The sequence below is a fragment of the Colobus angolensis genome, unplaced genomic scaffold (assembly GCF_000951035.1).
Source record: "Colobus angolensis palliatus isolate OR3802 unplaced genomic scaffold, Cang.pa_1.0 Scaffold115, whole genome shotgun sequence".
NCBI lineage: Eukaryota > Metazoa > Chordata > Mammalia > Primates > Cercopithecidae > Colobus > Colobus angolensis.
In genome coordinates, this window is record NW_012112586.1 from 2,938,256 (window position 1) to 2,957,463 (window position 19,208).

Below are 19,208 nucleotides of genomic sequence, written 5' to 3' on the forward strand. Positions count from 1 at the left end.
AGATGTCCATTGGTTCGGTCTGCAAAGGTGAGACCATTTGAAGCGGAGGCTTCTGGGTCATAGTGTAACTGCCTAGTGAGTTCACCTTGCCTGTTGCCTAGATGCAGCCAATTTATCAACATAGGTATTGCAATAGAGAAACAGTAATTCATACAGAGCTGGCTGTGCGGGAAACCAGAGTTTTATGACTACTCGATCAGTCTTCCTGAAAATCTGGAGACTGGAGGTTTTAAGGATAATTTGGTGGCGAGGGGCCCAGGGAGTTGGGCGTGCTGATTGGTTGGGTTGGAGGTGAAATCACAGGGAGTCGAAGCTGTCCTCTTGCACTGACTCATTTCCTGGGTAGGGGCCGCAAGACCAGATCCATAGAGGGCAGGGCTGCAAAATATCTCAAGACCTGATCTTAGGTTTTACAATAGTGACGTTATCTCCAGGAGCAATCTGGGGAGGGTCAGAATCTTGTGGCCTCTAGCTGCATGACTCTTAAACAATAGCTTATAGTCTTGTGGCCAATTTGTTAGTCCTGCAAAGGCAATCTTATTTCCAGGCAGGGAAGGAGGCTTGTTTTGGGAAAGGGCTGTTATCTTCTTTGTTTCAAAGCTAAACTATACACTAAGCTTCTCACAGAGTTCGTTCAGCCTACACCCAGGAATGAACAAGGACAGCTTGGAGGTTAGAAGCAGGAGGGAGTTAGGTCAGATCTCTTTCACTGTCTCAGTTATAATTTTGCAATGGTGGTTTCAATGGTAGAGAAGAGACAAAGGGTTGCATTCTTTTGAGTCTCTGATGAGCCTTTCACTGAATACACACAATTTCCATGTGAGAAGGAGGCAGAGGAATAATCATTTATGCCTTAGTCTGGCTCAGTGAGTCTGCATTTTTGCATAAAGAATAGGGCAGAAGAAACAGTCAGATACACATTTGTCTCGGGTGAGCAGAGGGTTAGGAGCTGAGTTCTTGTGTCCCACGCCTGTGGAGATAAATGATCAATTTACATTGCCAGGGTGAAATTCAACAGAACTGTTTTAGGGTAAAGATCTGGAGGCCCACAAGGGATCTCTTTGTACGCAAATTGTGAGGGGGCTATGTCACTTTTTAATCTTTGCAGCTATCTTATTTAGAAATAAAATGGAAGGCAGGTTTGCTGACACAGTTCCCAGCTTGAGGCTTCCCTTTGGCTTCATGATTGTGGGGTCCGGAGATTTATTTTCCTTTCACTGTACCCATAGACACAACTCCAGTGCCAGGGACACTTCTAGGCCTTGTTCTCTAAAGAATGAATGGCCAGGAGGTTTTGGTGGCAGTGGGGAGGTGTCTTTTTTCTTGGTCGCGCTGCATGAAGTCCTGAGGCCCAAGAGTACCCTGGGCTGGTTTTGGGGTTTAGCAAAGATGTGCATCAGGATTTAAACATAGACCAGCTTTTCAGGAACTTGCCTGTCAAGACAGCTCTTTTTGTAAACCTGAGAACCTGAGAGCAGGGAGATTTCACCTACTAGGAGTTAAGTAATTTCTTTGGCACTTAGAGTCGAATCAAAACAGAGAAGCAAAAGAAAATATGTGGGGGTCCCTCTCTACCATCTGGAAGAGAGCAACACCACCACCTCCAACAGGTGCCTTGTGCTGGGCCCTGTCCTGAGAGTGCGTCGGAGAGACATTGAACATCTACAAGATAATGCCCATTTTGCTTGATCTTCTTCATGTCTGGGGGAACCCAAGGCACAGGCAGGTTAATGAATGACCTGCACGAGGGTCTCAGATAGTCATGAGCAGAATCCCATTCAAGCCCCAGGAGTTTGGCTCCAGAGTCCAGGCCTTCAACGGGCTGCCGTACAGCGCAGCTTCCCATCAGCTCAACTCTGATCTCCCTGTGAATGCTGGGTGGGGGCAGGGGGGACGGCGGCCCTGGTCCTGCCTGTAGAGCGTACTGGAGGCTGCATCGTAAGTCAGTGCTGGCAGCTCCAGACTAAGGGAGCACCAGCCGTGCCCTGGGTGTTCAGCAGTAGCAGGGGGTAGGAATGCAGGAAGTCGCTTTACCCCAGGCCGTTGAGAGGTACAGTCATATTTAACCCCTGAAACCGCTGCCTGAGGTTCTCTGTCACCTCATTTTGCTGATTAGGCAACGGGGCACAGAGACAACGAGCCACTTATCCGAGGACACACAGCTCCCAAGTACCAGGGCCAGGCCCCGAAGGCAGGAAGTCAGCCTGGTAACACCCTCTCAGGGGCTTTGAGGAAAGTCTAGGGGCTGGCGTGCTTGTCACCATGTGGCTGGGCTGAGAGATAGGGATCTGGGCTTCCTGGTCAGGGGAACATCATGAGGAGCCAGCGCCAGTGCTGTGTGTTTGGCGTGTGCTGTCACGCGTGTCCGTGTGAAGAGACCACCAAACAGGCTTTGTGTGAGCAATAAAGCTTTTAGTCACCTGGGTGCAGGCGGGCTGAGTCCGAAAAGAGAGTCAGCCAAGGGAGATAAGGGTGGGGCCGTTTTATAGGATTTGGGTAGGTAAAGGAAAATTGCAGTCAAAGGGGGGTTGTTCTCTGGCGGGCAGGAGAGGGGGGTCACCAGGTGCTCAGTGGGGAGCTTTTTGAGCCAGGATGAGCCAGGAAAAGGACTTTCACAAGGTATTGTCATCACTTAAGGCAAGGACCGGCCATTTTCACTTCTTTTGTGGTGGAATGTCATTGGTTAAGGCGGGGCAGGGCATTTTCACTTCTTTTGTGATTCTTCAGTTACTTCAGGCCATCTGAGCGTGTGTGTGTGTGTGTGTGTGTATATATGTGTGTGTGTGTGTGTCTGTGTGTGTGTGTGTATATATATAGTCCCAGGGGATGCGATGGCTTGGCTTGGGCTCAGAGGCCTGACATGTGCGTGTCGGCAGCTCTGTGATGATTCTTAGGGCACCCTCGTGGGGGTCCCTCTCCTCTCCACAGTGCCTTGGGTATCTCCTCCTGGAGCGAGGCATCGAACCGCAGATGACGTCAGCCCTGGTTCGTCTTGGCCTCAGAGGGGCCCGGCTATTTTTCCTGAGCAGCCCTCTTTCCTCTCTGGGAGACTTCCGGGGTGGCCAGAGTGCTTGCTTCCCGAGCAGGCTGGGGTCCACCTCCCTACAGGGGTCTGGCCTCAGGCCCGCAGTGGACGACTGTGGGCTGTGGGCCTTTGCCTTTAGGGGTCGTGCCTTCCTCCACAAAATAATCCTAACAGTTGTATTTTGCATCTAGGGTGGAATAAAGATGAGTATTACTCAGGTTGGATGCATTATATATTTATCACCCTTTTTCACTTCTTTTCCGATTTTAAAGGAAACTAAAGTGGAACCATGTCTGTGGGCCCCTGAAGGTAAAGGGCTGTGGTCCCAGGTGCTGGGCCTGCTCGGCCTGCAGGGAATCAGCCCTGCCTGGCTCTTGTTCAGAGGCTGGGTGACCCCTGGGCCAGTGAGTGTGTTGGGGTGGATGTGTGGGTGAGTGAGGGTGCAGGCTTGGGCTCAGGGGGTCCCTGGGCAGAGATACTCAGAGACAGCAGCTGGAGAGACCTGGGTAGGTCCTGCTGCCCACTGGGGGTGTGACTGCAAGTCCCTCTTGGCCTTGTCTTCTGCCCTGGTGCAATGGCCTAACACCGACTTACCCGGGAGGTCTCTCTGAGTCACCAGCAATGCATGACTCCCCCAGGCAGGGCCTGGCACATAGTGGGTATTCAGCCAGTGAACAATGAACTCACATAGGGCCTGGCACATAGTGGGTATTCAGCCAGTGAACAATGAACTCACATAGGGCCTGGCACATGGTGGGTATTCAGCCAGTGAACAATGAAATCACATAGGGCCTGGCACATAGTGGGTATTCAGCCAGTGAACAATGAAATCACATAGGGCCTGGCACATAGTAGGTATTCAGCCAGTGAGCAATGAAATCACATAAAGACGGCACAGGGGACAATTTGTTTCCAAATTGTTCCTAATGTTACTGGAAAGCAGCCTCCTTCTAGACCCCAAGAGAGGGTTCTTGGAGCTTGCACAAGAAAGAATTTGGGTGAGTCCATAGAGGAAAGTGAAAACCAGCATGTGAGAGAAGTAAAGCAATGAATGGATGGCCACTCCATAGGCAGAGCAGCAGTGTGGGCTATTCGTGGTTATTTCTTGATTATATGCTGAACAAGGGGTAGATGGTTCACGAGTTTTTGTGGGGGAGAAGGGGTGGGCAGTTCCCAGAACTGAGGGCTCCACTCTTTTCAGACCATGTAGAGTAACTTCCTGATGTTGCCATGGCACCTGTGTGGGCAGTTCCCAGAACTGAGGGCTCCACTCTTTTCAGACCATGTAGAGTAACTTCCTGATGTTGCCATGGCACCTGTAAGCTGTCATGGCGCTGGGGGAAGTGTCTTTTAGCAGCCAACGCATTGTAATGAGCGTATAATGTGCTGTGAGGATGACCAGAGGTCACTCCCATTGCCATCTTGGTTTTGGTGGGTCTTGGTGGCTCCTTTACTGCATCCTGTTTTATCAGCAGGGTCTCTGTGACCTGTGTCTTGTGCCGACCTCCTCTCTCATCCTGTGACTTAGCACAACTTCACCATCTGGGAATGCAGCCCAGTAGGTCTCAGCCTCATCTTTTCTAGCCCCTATTCAAGATGGAGTCGCTGTGGTTTGAATGTCTCTGACACTAAGTCAAATGACCCAGTGAGCCTGGACCGTCCCTGGGTTCTGCCTGTGATTCTGGAGTGATTATGCATCGGGCCCCTTGCTCTCAGAACCACCCCGTTTGGATGCCAGCCGCCAGCACAGTGCCTGCTTATCACCCCTCTTCACAGAGGCCGGGAAGCCAGAGGAGGGCACTGAGCCAGGAACCGGGGGAGCTGCAGTGGCGTCTTTGGACGCTTCCCCCTTGTCTTTAGAAATAGCCACATCCACATTTGCAAGCCTCTGCTGTTTGTTCCAATTATAGTTGATTTGCCTGATGACTGTGCCATCTGTTCCTGCCTGGTCTGGACTCAGTGGCTTCTGAGCAGTGCCCTGCAGGCCCTAGCGCCTGCAGGTGGCCTCGGGATGGGGAGGGGCCAGCACCATGTGGCTGGGTGTGTCCCTGCATCCCTGCAGCCAGGGTGACACCCAGACCCAGTCCCAAACCGGATGGGACAGCACTCCGTATCTGGAAATAAACATTGAGGTGTGAATGTGCCTGCCTGGGGTAGCACCACGGTTGCTCTTTTTTCTCAGCACGCTTTGGAAGTGGCTCCCGCTGGCAATTCCTCCCCACAGGCAATTGGAAGCTCTTAGCCCCAGCAGGGACCCCCCTGGCAGTCACGAGAGCCTTCGCCTGCTGCCAAGGAGCCAGGGAGTTGTGCTCAGGCGAGAAGCTCAAAGGAAAGGCTGCAAGCAAGCTGGGTGTGGACGGGCGGGACTCCTAGGTTCTCCTTGGTAGGAATTTGAGGTGGGGGAGGCTGTGCCCCTGTTCCATACCTTCAGTGTAGATTACAAGGAAAGCGAGTCTCACAGCAGATTCTCCCATCAGACAAGCATTTACTGAGCACATGCTTATGGACAAGCAGGCACGAGAGGGTACATTCCATGCCTGGTCTGTGAGCTCCAGGTGGTGCCAGCGCTCTGCACTGCTAGGAGGGTGCTTGCACGTTGGCCCCACGGAGCTCATTCGGGGAAAGCATGTCAACTGGACAGGGGCTAGGGCAACCAGACTCCTCAAATCAGTGTCCGCACACACGACCGGCTAGAGACCCAGCTCTGAGCGCCGTCCCCGAGACCGCAGGAGCAGGGCCTCACTAGTCTACGCCCTGCTCGTTCAAAGGTGGGGCAGTGCTAAGATGTGTGAGCTGGGTGACATAGCTTCACTTTAACCAACGAATGCCCGTTCCTCCCATCCCTTATGCTTAGGAAAAAGCCAATAATTTTACTGTTTATTTTTCCTGATATTGATCATGCCGCGTAGCGTGCCTGGGGCTTCAGTGGAGACGCAGTCAGGCAGGCATCCTTGGAACAGCGGTCTCCAGGCTTGTGGCAGCGCAGCCTTCCTGGTGTCTGCACTGGCCAACCCTGGGTGGGATTCTCAATTATGGCAATGCATTGCGCAGCATGTCCGTAAGTGAGTGCTCAATGCCCAGGTGGATGTAGGCACCCAGAAGTTTGCAAATTCTAGGTTCCAGAGTCCCCCAGGCCCAGGAGCAAGTGAGGGATCGTCCTGTGGGTCGGAGGCTTATGTGGGTACAACTGGGGGCATCTACAGGGCCAGGAGGACATTTGATCCAACCTGGCCCCTCACACACCCAACCTGCTGATGCGGGAGTGCCACCATGCTGTCGTGCAGAGCAGCACCACGGCCAGCAGCCACAGCCTGCGGCCATCTCTAGATATGCCTGTCAGCCCAGGCGGCTGCTGAGCCTTTAAATGCTCACCAGTGCATTTAAAATGTGAGATTTTCCGGTAAACTGAAAATTCCCTGGGTGTGTCAGGCCGTTCTTGCTCTAAAGGAATGCCTGAGGCTGGGCCATTTGTGAAGGTAATTTATGAAGGAGTCACTGGCTGATGGTCCTTCAGGCTGTACAGAAGGCATGCTGGCTTCTGAGGGGGCCTTGGGAAGCTTACAATCATGGCAGAAGGCGAAGGGGGAGCAGGCGTGTCGTGTGCTGAGAGCAGGAGGGTATGGGAGGTGCCAGGCTCTTTTCAACACCCAGACCTTGTGTGAACTTAGCCTGCTCATGATGGCAAGGACAGCGCCAAGCTGTTCATGAGGGATCCGCCCCCAGAACCCAGACACTTCCTGCCTGGCCCCGCTTCCAACACTGGAGGTCACATTTCAACAGGCTATGTGGAGGAGATGGCGCCCTGCTGATCCTGGGAAACCGGAAGCTTTAGCTTTGCCTTTGGTGGGCTGCACCCGGCCAAGGCACCGGCCCCTTTGAAATGTGACCCCAGTGTCATACGTGGAGCCTGGCGGGAGGTGTCTGGGTCCTGGGGATGGGTCCCTTGTGAATGGCGAACCACTGGCCCTATCTGCTGACCCCCTGGAGGAGAAACACCCTCTGGGAGGAGGCGGCAGCTGGGAGCCTGGGGGCGTTTCTCAGGCTTCAAGAACGGAGTGACTTTGTGTCGCAGGAGGGCATGGAATCTCCTGTGCAGTGAGCCCAGGTGGGCGAGGGGACTGTGGGAGGGGGCTCAGGGCAAACTGGGTCTCCCCCCTCACTGCTGCCCGTGGGCCTCCTGCTCCCAACACCCCTCAGAACGCGGTGGATGTCCCTGGTGCCAGGCCCTGGGGAACCTGTAGGGGAAGCAAGGACAGCGGCTGGCTGCTACTCTGCTGAGAATACCAGTATCCCTGCTGTTGCTGTTGCTAATACTGCATCTGCTGCTGCTACTAATACTAACACCAAACTGTTACTGTGAAGGATAACACCAGTGCACTTGCAGGTAGTAATAATGATACTGCTGCGACTAGTACAAATAATACCAATACTGCTGCTGCTGCTGCTAATACTGTGCTGCTGTGAATACTATTACCAACATCACTGTTGCTATACCACTGCTCATACCCATGCTATTCCTACAAAAAATACTACTGTTGCTACCACTGCTGCTAACGCTCTTTCATACCAAAGCAAGGCTGCTACTACTGCAGGTAATAAAAATACCAGTACCACTGATACTGACTGGTACGGCTAATCAATACCAACACGGCCACCATGATTATAGCTGCTCCTGTGGGCGCCGCCGCCGCTGCTGCCAACGGCAGTTCCATGTGCCCAGCATTCCACCTGCTGCCCTTTTCAGAGCACTAAGCCCGCGTTGACGCACTCTGTCCTCACGCTTATCCTAGAAAGAGGCTCTGTCATCATGGCTGTTTCACAGAGGACGGGACTAACCTCTGCCAGGCGCTGCCCTGGCTGCTCACAGGCACTCTGGCCCTGGGGCTTCCTGCCTGGCCTTTCACCCCACGGCCCGGAGCTGGGGGATGCTCAGGCTTGAGCCCTTTCCCGACCCTCCTCCCTCGGGTCATCGCCCAGTCACCCCAAGCCTCAGCTGCAGAGGGAAGGGGAGTCTGGCCCTGCAGGGGGAGTCTGGCCTCAGGCCCTGAGTCTCTGAGGCTGTGGCTCTGGGGTTCAGGCATTTGTCAGACCTGGCTGGTGCGGCCTTTCCTCACCCGTGGTCACTGTGTCATCGCAGGCCTGGGTTCATCAGGGCCAGGTTCCCTCTCCCACGGGGAGCCCTCAGCTGTGGGTGTCCTGTGAGTCTGTGCTCCAGGCCCCGCTCTGTGCACAGAAGACGCAGGCCCCTCGGTAGGCTGGTGGCGGCCCTCCTTGAACCCCACCGGCCCCTGTGCAGAGGTCTCGGGGTTCCTTGGTGAGCCACCCGGTGGCTGCTCCTCCACCTGTTTTCTGTCTCCCTTGGACAGAGGTGACCTGGTTCATCTCTAACTCAAGGCCACTCCACACTTCCTGTGCATGGATCCATTTTCCCACAGCTTATTGTGATCCATCAAATATCTGTTAAATGCCCATCCTGTGCCAAGTCCTGATCTAAGGGTTGAGGATGGACTGATGGGCCAGGCCAAGGGGCTGACCTTGGGAAGTGCCACTGTGGCCCACAAAAGACACAGGCGTGGGAGTGGCCCTGCCAGGCCCTGGGGACCAAACCACAGAGTATGCAGCTGCTGCTCGGCTCACCCTCATCGTTGGCCCCCCACCCCCTGTCATTTCTGGGAGTCCTATGGAACCATGTGAGAGCAGACAGCCTGCCCTCTTCCCTCTGTATGGCACATGACCCGCCCTCCTGCAACCAAAGCAGGCAGCCCGCAGCCTGCCGGCCACCGCATAGATGTGTATCAGGTGCAGAACTCGCTTTAGGCCCCTGTGACCTCAGCCGCCCTTAACCCCCGCGATGGGGTGTAACGTCCCCAAAGGTTGGCCGTTCACGTGGTACCTTTCATTATTTTCACCGTCTCTGCATGCTGCCTATATTCTTAGTTCCTGTTGTTTAAAATCTCTTCACTTGTGAAAACTTTATTTTGAAGTAATTTTAGGTTCACGGGAATTTACAAAGACAGCAGGGAGAGTTCCCGCGGCCCCTCTTCCGGCTTCCTGGTGGTGGCGTCTTCGTAGCCAGAGTGTATTCTCAAAGCTGGGAAGCTGGCATGGTAGCAGCACTGTAGTGTGCTGGAGAGTTTATTTGCTTTCTCCAGTGTTTATATCCGCTCTTTTTTTTTTTTTTTTCCCATATACAGCTGTATGGCATTTGGTGGTCTGTACGGATTCTTGTTACCACTACCGCCATCAGGTGTACAGACGGTTCTGTTACCCAGAGAAACTCCCTCACGGCACCCTCCCTAGTCACACCCTCCCCTAACCCAAAACCCTGACAATCGCTGATCTGTTCTTTATTGCTATAATTTTATCATTTCAAGATTGTAATAGGAAAAATCTATTCACTTTTTTTTTTTTTTTTTTGAGACAGAGTCTCACTCTTGTTGCCCAGACTGGAGTGCAGTGGCTCCATCTCGGCTCACTACAACCTTTGCCTCCCGGGTTCAAGAGATTTTCCTGCCTCAGCCCCCCAAGTAGCTGGGACTACAGGCATGTGCCACCCTGCCCGGCTAATTTTGTATTTTTAGTAGAGACTGAGTTTCACCATGTTGGCCAGGCTGGTCTCGAACTCTTGAGCTTAGGTGATTCGCCTGCCTCGGCCTCCCAAAGTCTGGGATTACAAGCATGAGCCACCACGCCTGGCCTATTTTAGTTAGGTCATTTTCATAGACACGACGTCAGGGAATGGGTGTGCCAGTTACACGTTCTCTGTCGCACGTTAGAATGAATGCATGACTATTAAACGTCTCCTGTTCCTCCACACCCCAGGAAGGCTCCGCAAGTGCCCCATGGGTGCCTGGGGGCTTGTTGGCTCACACAGTTGAGCTCAGGGCCCTCTGGGGTCAGGCCTTGCCTGCAGCAGGCAGTGACAGCTATTCCCTGGCCAAGACCCTGGCTGCCCTGCAGGGCCCATCACTCTGTCTTAAGGGCTGATCCAGCAGAACCAGAGCCCCTGCAAGCCCCCGGAAGCTGAGTCATCATCCCGCCTGCAGACCCCACATCCGGGGTAGGAGCTGTCCCTGGGCTTGGGTTCCCTTTGATGCTTTCCGTGTCATGCCCGGGAGCCCCTGGGTTTTCAGCTCTGTGCCCTCCGCAGTAGACACAGCCGGCTTGGCCAAGCCCATTCAGTTTTTAAAGAAGAATAGTGCTGATTTCTTTTAATGAATCAAAGAAATTCATTATAGGCTTTAGATTTGTGAGGTTTATTTTAGAAATCCATGATCTCAGCCATAAAGAGTGCTTCATTCTGGACTAAGGAGCTGAGAAGCCTGCTGCTTGTGGGGGGACAGTAGGGGAGAGGATGGATGAAGAGGAGGGGCAGAGTAGGGGGGGGACCGTCGCTGAGCCCTTTGCTCAGGGCTGGGACACAGCAGGAAATAGGCAGACGGAGCCCTGCCCTCATGGGGCTGACATTTCACTGGGGAAACACCAATGCCTGTCGTCAGCTCCACAGATGACATTAATATCCCATAACGGATTTTCCCAGCCGTCCTAAAGGAAGGAGTGGCAAGAAAGCGGCCTTGTATGCAGACCCGACAAGCCATCCCCACAAGGAGCCTGGTACCCACAGCTCAGGGTTCACCATTTTCACTGACTCAGCAAACGCCCTTTGAGCATGACGCTGAGTCCATGCAGAGTGTGGAAGGTGTATCCATGGGCCAGAAGGCAGAGACTCAGGGCCGAGAGTGTCGTCGTGGACACCGACAAGAAACAAACAGCCCGGGAGCTACCGGGGTGCCGGGGGGTGGTCAGCACGGTGGAGAAAGGAAGGGTGGGTCCTCTGTAGACCCCTCTGTCCTGCACCTTCTGTGATGGGTGCCAGAAACCCATCTCAGGAGACCATGTGTCGCACAGAGGTCGAGTCCCAGGGGAGCAGGGAGTGGGGCTTTGCCCCTGTACCCCTGACCTGGGAGGAAGCCCACAAGGGTCAGAGATGTCCCGAGATTGGACACAGCCCAGGTCCGTCCTGCCCCGAGGAAGGAGCTTTGCTGGGCTACCCCTTTCCTGTATGTGTCCCCGGGGGAGACGCTTGCCTTCGCCAGGGCTCCCGAGGTGTCTTCGTGTTGTCTGCAAATGCAGCAATGTTGTTAACTGACTGTAGCCGATAGAGATTCCTTACTGCTCAAAGTGGCATTCTTAAGCATTCTGCAGTCCGAGGGGGCAGGCGCCCTGGATGAGAATTGCATCCTTGCATCTGTGGGACAGCACCTGAGCTGCTCCCCTGAGTCTGGGCCGCATCACAGCCTCATACTCCAAGTTCCAAACAGCTCTAGCAAAGCCTGCCAACTGCAAAGTGCCCGGGCTGCACGCACAGCCCAGAACAATCTATGGTTGGCTGGGAGCTGAGTGTTTGCAGGATTTCTTGGCACCTGTGGTTTCTCACATTGGCCAGTAGCCAGGTGGCACGAGAAGCTGGGTTTATCAGGCACTGCTCTCCCGTGGAGGTGGGAGGCAGCCCCTGCTGCACATGGCACACACAGACACGTGCACACACTCTTACCATGCATGCATTTTCACAGACACAACACGTGTGTGTACACACACATGCACATACATGCATATGTGCACACATACAACACATGTGAACAGGCTCAGACACATTTCCACCACTAAATGCCACCGCTGACCCCCTGTCCTGCCTCTGCCATGCAGTCCAAGGTTCGAGAGCTGGAAGAGAAATGCCGGACTCAAAGTGAGCAGTTCAACCTGCTGTCCCGGGACCTGGAGAAGTTCCGGCAGCACGCTGGGAAGATTGACCTGCTGGGTGGCAGCACGGTGGCCCCCCTGGACGTCTCCACGGCCCCCGGCAAGCCTTTCCCGCAGTTTGTGAATGGCCTAGCCACCTCCCTCGGCAAAGGTAAGCGCCTGGACCATCCGCCTTGCTGTGGTGGGGAGAGAATGGCCGTTGGCCGGGCCTGCGAGGGTGTGTGCAGGTGAAGTCGGTTTGGTGACACCTGGCAGAGGGTACAGGGACCCACCACCGCAGTGGGAAGGATGAGAACAGGGCTGCTCGCAGCCACGGGGCACACGGTGCACCCAGCACCTCACGGGCATCCACGAACGTGTGACCCACACATTTTCTCACCTGTGAAATGGGCCCATTTTACAGGCGAGAAAAACCAAGGCACTAGCGTGGGTCACACAGATGCTGATGAAGGCTCAGTCTGGGATGTGAACCCAGGAGTCTGGCTGCAGAGACGACATTGGTGATAACTCCACACGGGCTTCTTGGCGGGGTACTCCAACGCTCTGCGAAGCTCGTTTCTCTGCATTAGTTGTTTTCCCTTCCTTCTCATCTCAGTAACCTGTTGGTGATGTTGGGACGTGCTTGGAACCTCTGTTCCAGCAAAGGCAGTGGTGAACATGAGCCCTCACCCAGCACAGTCCTGCTTAGAAAGCAGGTGGGGAGAAGCCCCCTGTGTATGTGCTGGGGGGGTTAGTCTTGGTCGCAGGCAGAACAATCACAGGTGTCCTTTGATCAGAGCTCAGTGGAGGTGCCATGTCCCGGCTGAAGGTTAAGTGGGATGCAGAGGTTAGACAGGTTTCATGGCCAGGTCTACCCACCTGTTTAAGAAGTTGGTTTAAAAAAAATTAGGGAGGATGAGCATCTGAACCTCACTTTGGAATTCCGTAAAAAAGATAATTTGCACATTTCCCCTAGTTCTTATCAGAATATATAAGTACCTTGGGTGCTTTTTATCATTAAAATAAGGAGATGTCACTTGGGTCTTGTTAAAAAACGTTCTCCTGCCTCTCCCCTCTTCCCACACCTTCCCACACCCTTCCCTTTTGGTCCATGCATCAGAGAGAATGCGGGCTGGGGTAAGTGGCCATGGCTGTGGAAGGCCAGTGGGCAGGGACCAGGATCTGAGCGCTCTGCCGCTCATCTCCAGGCACTCATGACGCGCGGGCTGCGTGCCCTGCCCAGGTTGTGACATTGAAAGACAGACCGGACCCCCTGCGGAGCTCCTGCTGGCGGGCAGATGATCCATGGGGAGCCTCTGAACCAGACGCTGGATGCAGACCAGGTGACAAGGTGGGCGGTGATTTGGGCTCTTCTAGATGGTCCTGGAAGGCGGCTGCCAAGAAACCACATTTGAGCTGTGAAACCTGAAGGGTGGAGGAAAACAAGACAGTTTCAGTTCTTCCCAGGCGAAAACAGAATGCACGTGTCTCCACGCTCTCTCTCCCCCTCCCGCGAAGGGACACAGAGCACCGCTCCGTGCCACAAGAAACACACGGCTTCTGCTCTGGGAAACCCACTGAGACTCGGGCCCAGAGCTTTTCCTGGGGGCTGCTTGCGTGGGCACCATGCCCACTGAAGCTCCAGACTCCCAGAAGGAAAGCGGGTGTTCGGTGTGAGCTGAGTGGTGTGCACGAGCCAGGCCTGCCTTTATCAGTCAGGGGATGTTTCCTTCCAGTGTAGAGGACATTTCAGAAGCTCAGTTCCAGACACTGGCCAGTGACCCACCTTGCAAGCTGGCCCTTCTGAAAACAGCAGTCGCAGGCCTGCCCGGCGAGCCCGAGGCTCACAGCACGTGAATGTGGAACCCACTGCAAAGCTCCCGGGTCAGGGAGGTGGGAACAGGGATTGGCCGGCATGGAAAAAGGAATCTGATTAACCATAGCAGAAAATGCACACTGAGTAAAACCAAAAAACCAAAGCGGTACGGCGCCTTTACTACACCAGGGGCCACTTGGCAGAGAAGAAGGTTTGCGCCATGGCTTCTGTTTAATAACCGTCTGGAAGATGCACCCTCCTAATGAACCCGGCTCATTTAATCACTCTTTCCTCGCCCACCAGGGGTCCCCCGGCGTGGCCCATGCCCGTCTCCCCTGGCATTGCCCTGGCATTCTCCTCACAGTGCATGTCACTTATGGTGGCGGACACCAGCACCTCCAGAGAGCTGCTCCACAGCACCCCATTCCCACCAGGACACGCCTCCCTGCAGACAGCGAAGGTCCCTCTTCCAGGCCTCTGCTTAGGACCTCCTCTTGTTTTATTCTTCCCTCACTCTCTGAATGGCTTTACTTATTTTTGTACATTTTCCCCCTCTGTGTTTGCTTATTTTTTCCAACTTTGAGGTATAGTGGATAATTAGAAATCATATATATTTAAGGTGTACAACTTGATGCTACGTAACATAAATCAGTTGTGAAATAATCGCCACAGCCAAGCTAATTAACATACCACCTGCTATGCACAGCCTCACGTGGATACCTTCCCTTTTCATGGTGAAAACCCTTAAGATCTGCCTCCTTGGCAAACTTCAAGTCTATAATCCAGCTTTTTTTTTTGCAATGGAGTCTCACTCTGTTGCCCGGGCTGGAGAGCAGTGGTGTGATCTCAGCTCACAACAACCTCCGCCTCCCAGGTTCAAGCAATTCTCCTGCCTCAGCCTCCCAGGTAGCTGGAATTATAGGCACCCGCCACCATGCCTGGCTAATTTTTGTATTTTCAGTAGAGACGGGGTTTTACCATGTTGGCCAGGCTGGTCTTAAACTCCTGACCTCAGGTGATCCACCTGCCTTGGCCTCCCAAAGTGCTGGGATGACAGGTGTGAGCCGCTGCCCTGGCCTACAGTCCAGCATTTTAGCTGCATTCACGTTTCTGTGCAGATCCCCAGAGCGTATTCATCTTGTGCCCTTCAACCAACAGCCCCCAGCCCAGCCCCTGGTGACCACTGTTCTGTTCTCTGCTTGTGCGAGTTGGCCTCGTTGAGGTTTCGCATGTAAGTGGGGACCGTCCATGCCACGTTTGTCTCTCTGTGCCTGGGTTACTCCACGTAGCAGAGAGTCCTCCAGGTCCATCGTGTTGTCATAAAGGGCGGGGTGTCCTTCTTTCCTGAGGCCGGATACCATCCCATTGTGTTCGTATCTGTATTTTTTACCTGTTCATCTGCCGCCGATCTTCCTCCCACACTGACCTGAGAGAGAGGGTGCTGGAAGGTGCAGAGCTGGCCGCAAGACACAGAAGGGGTCCCGGGCAGATGTGCCGTGACTCACCTGTGCTTTCACCCAGGGCTCCTCCCGCTTGTGGCTGGGGCGGCCACCAAGGGACTCGTGTCCTGTATGGGGAGGCCCCTCTGACAGAGTGAGGCTCTGCAGTCAGCGTGGGAGGCAGGCGTTGCTCACGGACCAAACTGTCCCTGGCAACCTCCTAGGAAGGAGTGCGTTGGGGAGAGGCGTGGCCTCTCCTATCCCCACCTGCCCCCACCGGCACAGCCAGTTTTCCTCCCAGTATGGGAGCTGGGTTTTTTGAGTCAACATTTTTTTGAGCCATATTTTTCTAGAACATACGTATTTTGAAGCATTCCCATCATGAGAGAGGGTGGTGTTCGCATCTCGAGGGGCCAGTGGGAGCCAGCCCCGCTTGAAGGCACTGCGTGTTTCGTTTCTAATCTCACCTTCTCTTCTCAGGCACAGCGGCAGGTAAAAGCTTCCATGGGGATTACATTATGTTTCCCTAGAGAGTTAGGTTCGGCTAAGTTAAGTGTGAACGCAAGGTGACTGCTGTATGCACATCACCTTTGTTGGCTGTGCCGTCCCCTGCTGTTCCCCGTGGCAGCGGTGTCAGGCAGGAAGGGCTAAGTTCTGCTGCAGTGACAAACGCCCCCCAGTCTCGGAACGCCGGAGGACAGTGTGTCCTCTCCGGAAAGTTCCCTGGCCACTGTGTGGGGAGGAAAAGTGGCTTTTGCCCACAAGTGGAGCCTGCCACGCCCCTCAGGTTTCACTGGTCCAGGTGACTCTCGTGGCTGGGAGCAGAGGAGAAGCATCAATGCCAGTTGGAACTGGAGAAGCTGCAGCAGGCTCTGCTCTCGGCCGGGTTTCTGAGGCTTCTGGGAGCTGACTCGTTCAATGTTCACTTTGCACCTGCTGCACGCCGAGCCATGTTACAGTCAATAAAACAAGGTCCTGCCCTCCAGGATCGGATGTTCTCACAGGAGACCCTGGGGCAGGGCTGCCCCAGTTCCAATTCCCTGCCGTGGTGGTGCTGTCCTGCTGTTCACTCCAGCCTGGAGCTGTGGGGCCTGCCAGGGGTGGCCCCTAGGGCAGCCATTAGTGGAACATTCCTGATGGCTTTTTAAATCATTTTATACTTCCCCATTTAGACTCAGCAATTCATATTCATCAGTGAGGTGACTGTTACGATGAGACAGCTACAGAGGGACCGAGGACCCCAGGGAGGAGGCGGCATCATTCCCAGTAGCGGAGAGCTTGGGAAGGAAGCAGCCGCATCGTGTTTCACACCCGGATCCTGGTTAAAGGGCAGCGCTGTCGTCTGACACGCAGGCCAGCGTTAGTCACGGTGCTCAATGCTCCTTTCCAGACGACCAGGACAGGGCTCAGCAGCCCCTGAGACCCCAGGAGGATAGGATGGGATGAGAACTACTTCAGTCCTTGCAAATCTCTCATCAAGAGTATATTTTTAGCCACAAACCCACCTCTTTGGCCAGTTAGGACTCAGTGGTTCACAAGTGACAGCAAAGCCACCCTCCACTGGTGTGAGTAGAAAGGAGCCCGTCTGTCACCTGGAGCAGGTGAAGAGCCAGGATGCAGCTTCCGGTACATCTTGAACCAGGGGCTCCAAGCCCATCGCCAGGATCCCCTTTCCCTCGTTCTCGCTGTGAGCAGGTGCCGTCCTCATGGAACGCTCCTCTTGCAGGTGCAGGAGGTTGGCGGCTTCCGTGAGCTTCACAGCCGCTCAATTTTAAGCCAAGGAAAGGAGCAGCCTCTTTGTCATCAACTCTCCTTTAGTTCCCTCTGCCTGGGCCGGTCCTCGTCCTGTGCTCCCAAAGAAGCATTACCACCAGGGTGAACCTGCCAGCTGGACAGGCCCAGAGCTGAGGGTGGGGTCACACCAGCCTACGTAGATGGTGAACAGGAGACGGGTGGACCCCAAAATGAAACGCAGCGACTGTTGTCAAAGACGGGAAAGGTACCCCGGGTAGGCACATGACCAATGCACTTTTACGACGTTATTTGTATATTTGTTTCAACTTGTTTTAATGTTCGTGGCCAGGTCAGGAGAGCGCTATCGGAGGCGGCTCTGCGATCGGTGAATATATCCGGCCGCTTCCGCAGCCTGGTGACAGGCCGGAGCCTCTGTCCGCCAAGCCCACCTTTCTGTCGAGATCCGGTAGCCCAAGATGCAGATCTGAGTCAGACGTGAGTCCCGTCCCGCAGGGGCCGCCGGGCCTGCCTGTGCCAAGTGTGTCTGGTGTGGATGTTGGCCAGTCTGTCCCGTTTTTCCTTCCCCATCCTCCTCCCTCTCTTCCTTCTGGTTGGTTCTTCCCTTTGCCCCTGTTAATTCCCTGGCCCGACTATGTGCTGGGGTGTAGGGGCCCCGCTGTGAACACAGGTGTGGTCCCCGTTCTAAGTGGGAGCAGAGAGAACACTGGCGAGGCAGCGTTTAGAAAAGCAAATCCCATCGAAGGGTGCCAGGATGACACTGCGAGGCCATTGACGCCGAGCTGGCTGGGAGGGGCCTGTGGAGGTCGGGACGGGCCCTGCGAGTCCCATCTTGTCGCACTGATGGGAAGAGGCTGGTGTGGCTGGAGAGGGGGCGGGGGCAGGGACAAGCTAAGGCCGGGGCAGAGGACAGTGCTTGGCTTTTTGTCTGAGTCCGAGGTGAAGCCACTGAAAGCTGTTAAGGCAGGGGGTGATGTGGGCTAATTCCTGCTTCAAGACTGTTTCGGCTTGTGTGGGGAATGCGCTGAGGGGAGTGAGAGTGGAATAGCTGGGGGGTCGTACACATACCGCTCAATTTCACCCCCACCCCTATGAGAAAGGCCACGCCCGCTGACTCCCAGGATTGCTGTAGGAGACGCTGGGTGGAGCCCGCACACTCCACGAACCCCCAGACAGGAAGAGAGGGTGGGGGCTGGGGGGACATGGCAGCTCCCACCACCTCCCCATGTCGTCCCTCTGAGGCGCTGGGCATGTCACACGGTGGGGGGGGGCCTCCTCCATAGACTGAGCCCCTGGAGGGCCAAGTGTCCAAAGCAGCATGCAGCTCTGTGTCTTCCACAGACCCCACAGGGCCTGGCGCCCTGAGTGTCTCACGCCCTGAATTCTGTTGGGGGAAGGCCCTGCCTTTGCGCCTTACCTTGCTGTTTGGGGACTGGGTTGTCCACAAACACAGAAGGAGCCTGTGTGATAAGGGGTACGCAATGAGGGACCACCTTCCTTTCTGGGCTCGCATGTGGGGGTGCGGGTGGCAGTGCCTCCTGGGAGTACCACAGCCTCAGGCCATCTCTCCTGGGGCCCGGGAAGCTGTGAGGGGCTTTCCCGTTGCTGCGGGAATGGGGTAGGACACCTCCAGCTTCCATAACCTGCACACCCATTGCCTTTCTCATAGATGGAGAATGAACGGAATTCCAATACCTCAAAGCAGAGATATTCGGGGAAGGTCCACCTCTGTGTTGCCCGCTATAGGTAAGTGCGGCCTCTCTGCGTCCACCAAGCCCCTGTGAGTGGGGCAGTTGAGATATTGGGTCTGGGAACACTCGGGGGACTGAGAAGTTCCCTTCTCCCAGGGCACGAGGAGAAGGTGGGATTTCAGCCTGGTCTGGAGGCTGAGCAGATTTGGTGGAGTTTGGGTGGCACGCAAGTCTCCCAGCGCTGCCATGACAGCAGGTCACAAACTTGGTGGCCTGAAACCACAGATTTCTCCTCTCCCAACTCTGGGTGCAGAAGTCTGAGATGGGGGTAGCGGCGGGGTCTCACCCTCTGAGGGCTCCAAGGAGGGGTCCTTCTTGCCTCTTCTGGCTGCCAGGAGCCCAGGTGGCCCTGGCTTGTAGCTGCGTGGCTCCGGTCTCTGCCTCCATCCTGCCCGGCCACCTCCCTGTGCCTGTTTCTGTGTGTTCTCCCCACTTCCTTTAAGGATGCCGGTCCCTGGATTGGAGTCTGCCCCACTGCAGTATGACCCAAGTCCATCACATTCGCAAAGACTGTTTCCAATAAGGTCCCGTTCACAGGTGCAGGGGCTTGGCCATGAGTGTCTTTCCAGGGGACATCCCGCCCCCGAGAGCGAGAGGGGACGTGTCCAGAGCCCCAGTCTCCCGCCCCCGAGAGCGAGAGCGGACGTGTCCAGAGCCCCAGTCTCCCGCCCCCGAGAGTGAGAGGG

At 55.0% G+C, this 19,208-nt stretch overlaps 1 protein-coding gene across 1 annotated transcript in view; it reads left to right on the forward strand.

The window, feature by feature from the left end:
- The window catches only part of RIMBP2 (RIMS binding protein 2), a 231,209-nt gene that overhangs the window by 161,818 nt on the left and 50,183 nt on the right, over positions 1-19,208 (forward strand). Inside the window, exons 5-7 of the mRNA XM_011961210.1 lie at positions 11,732-11,936; positions 17,103-17,248; positions 18,441-18,517. Coding sequence (XP_011816600.1) covers positions 11,732-11,936; positions 17,103-17,248; positions 18,441-18,517 — 428 coding nt within the window. The remainder of the gene's footprint in view (positions 1-11,731; positions 11,937-17,102; positions 17,249-18,440; positions 18,518-19,208) is intronic.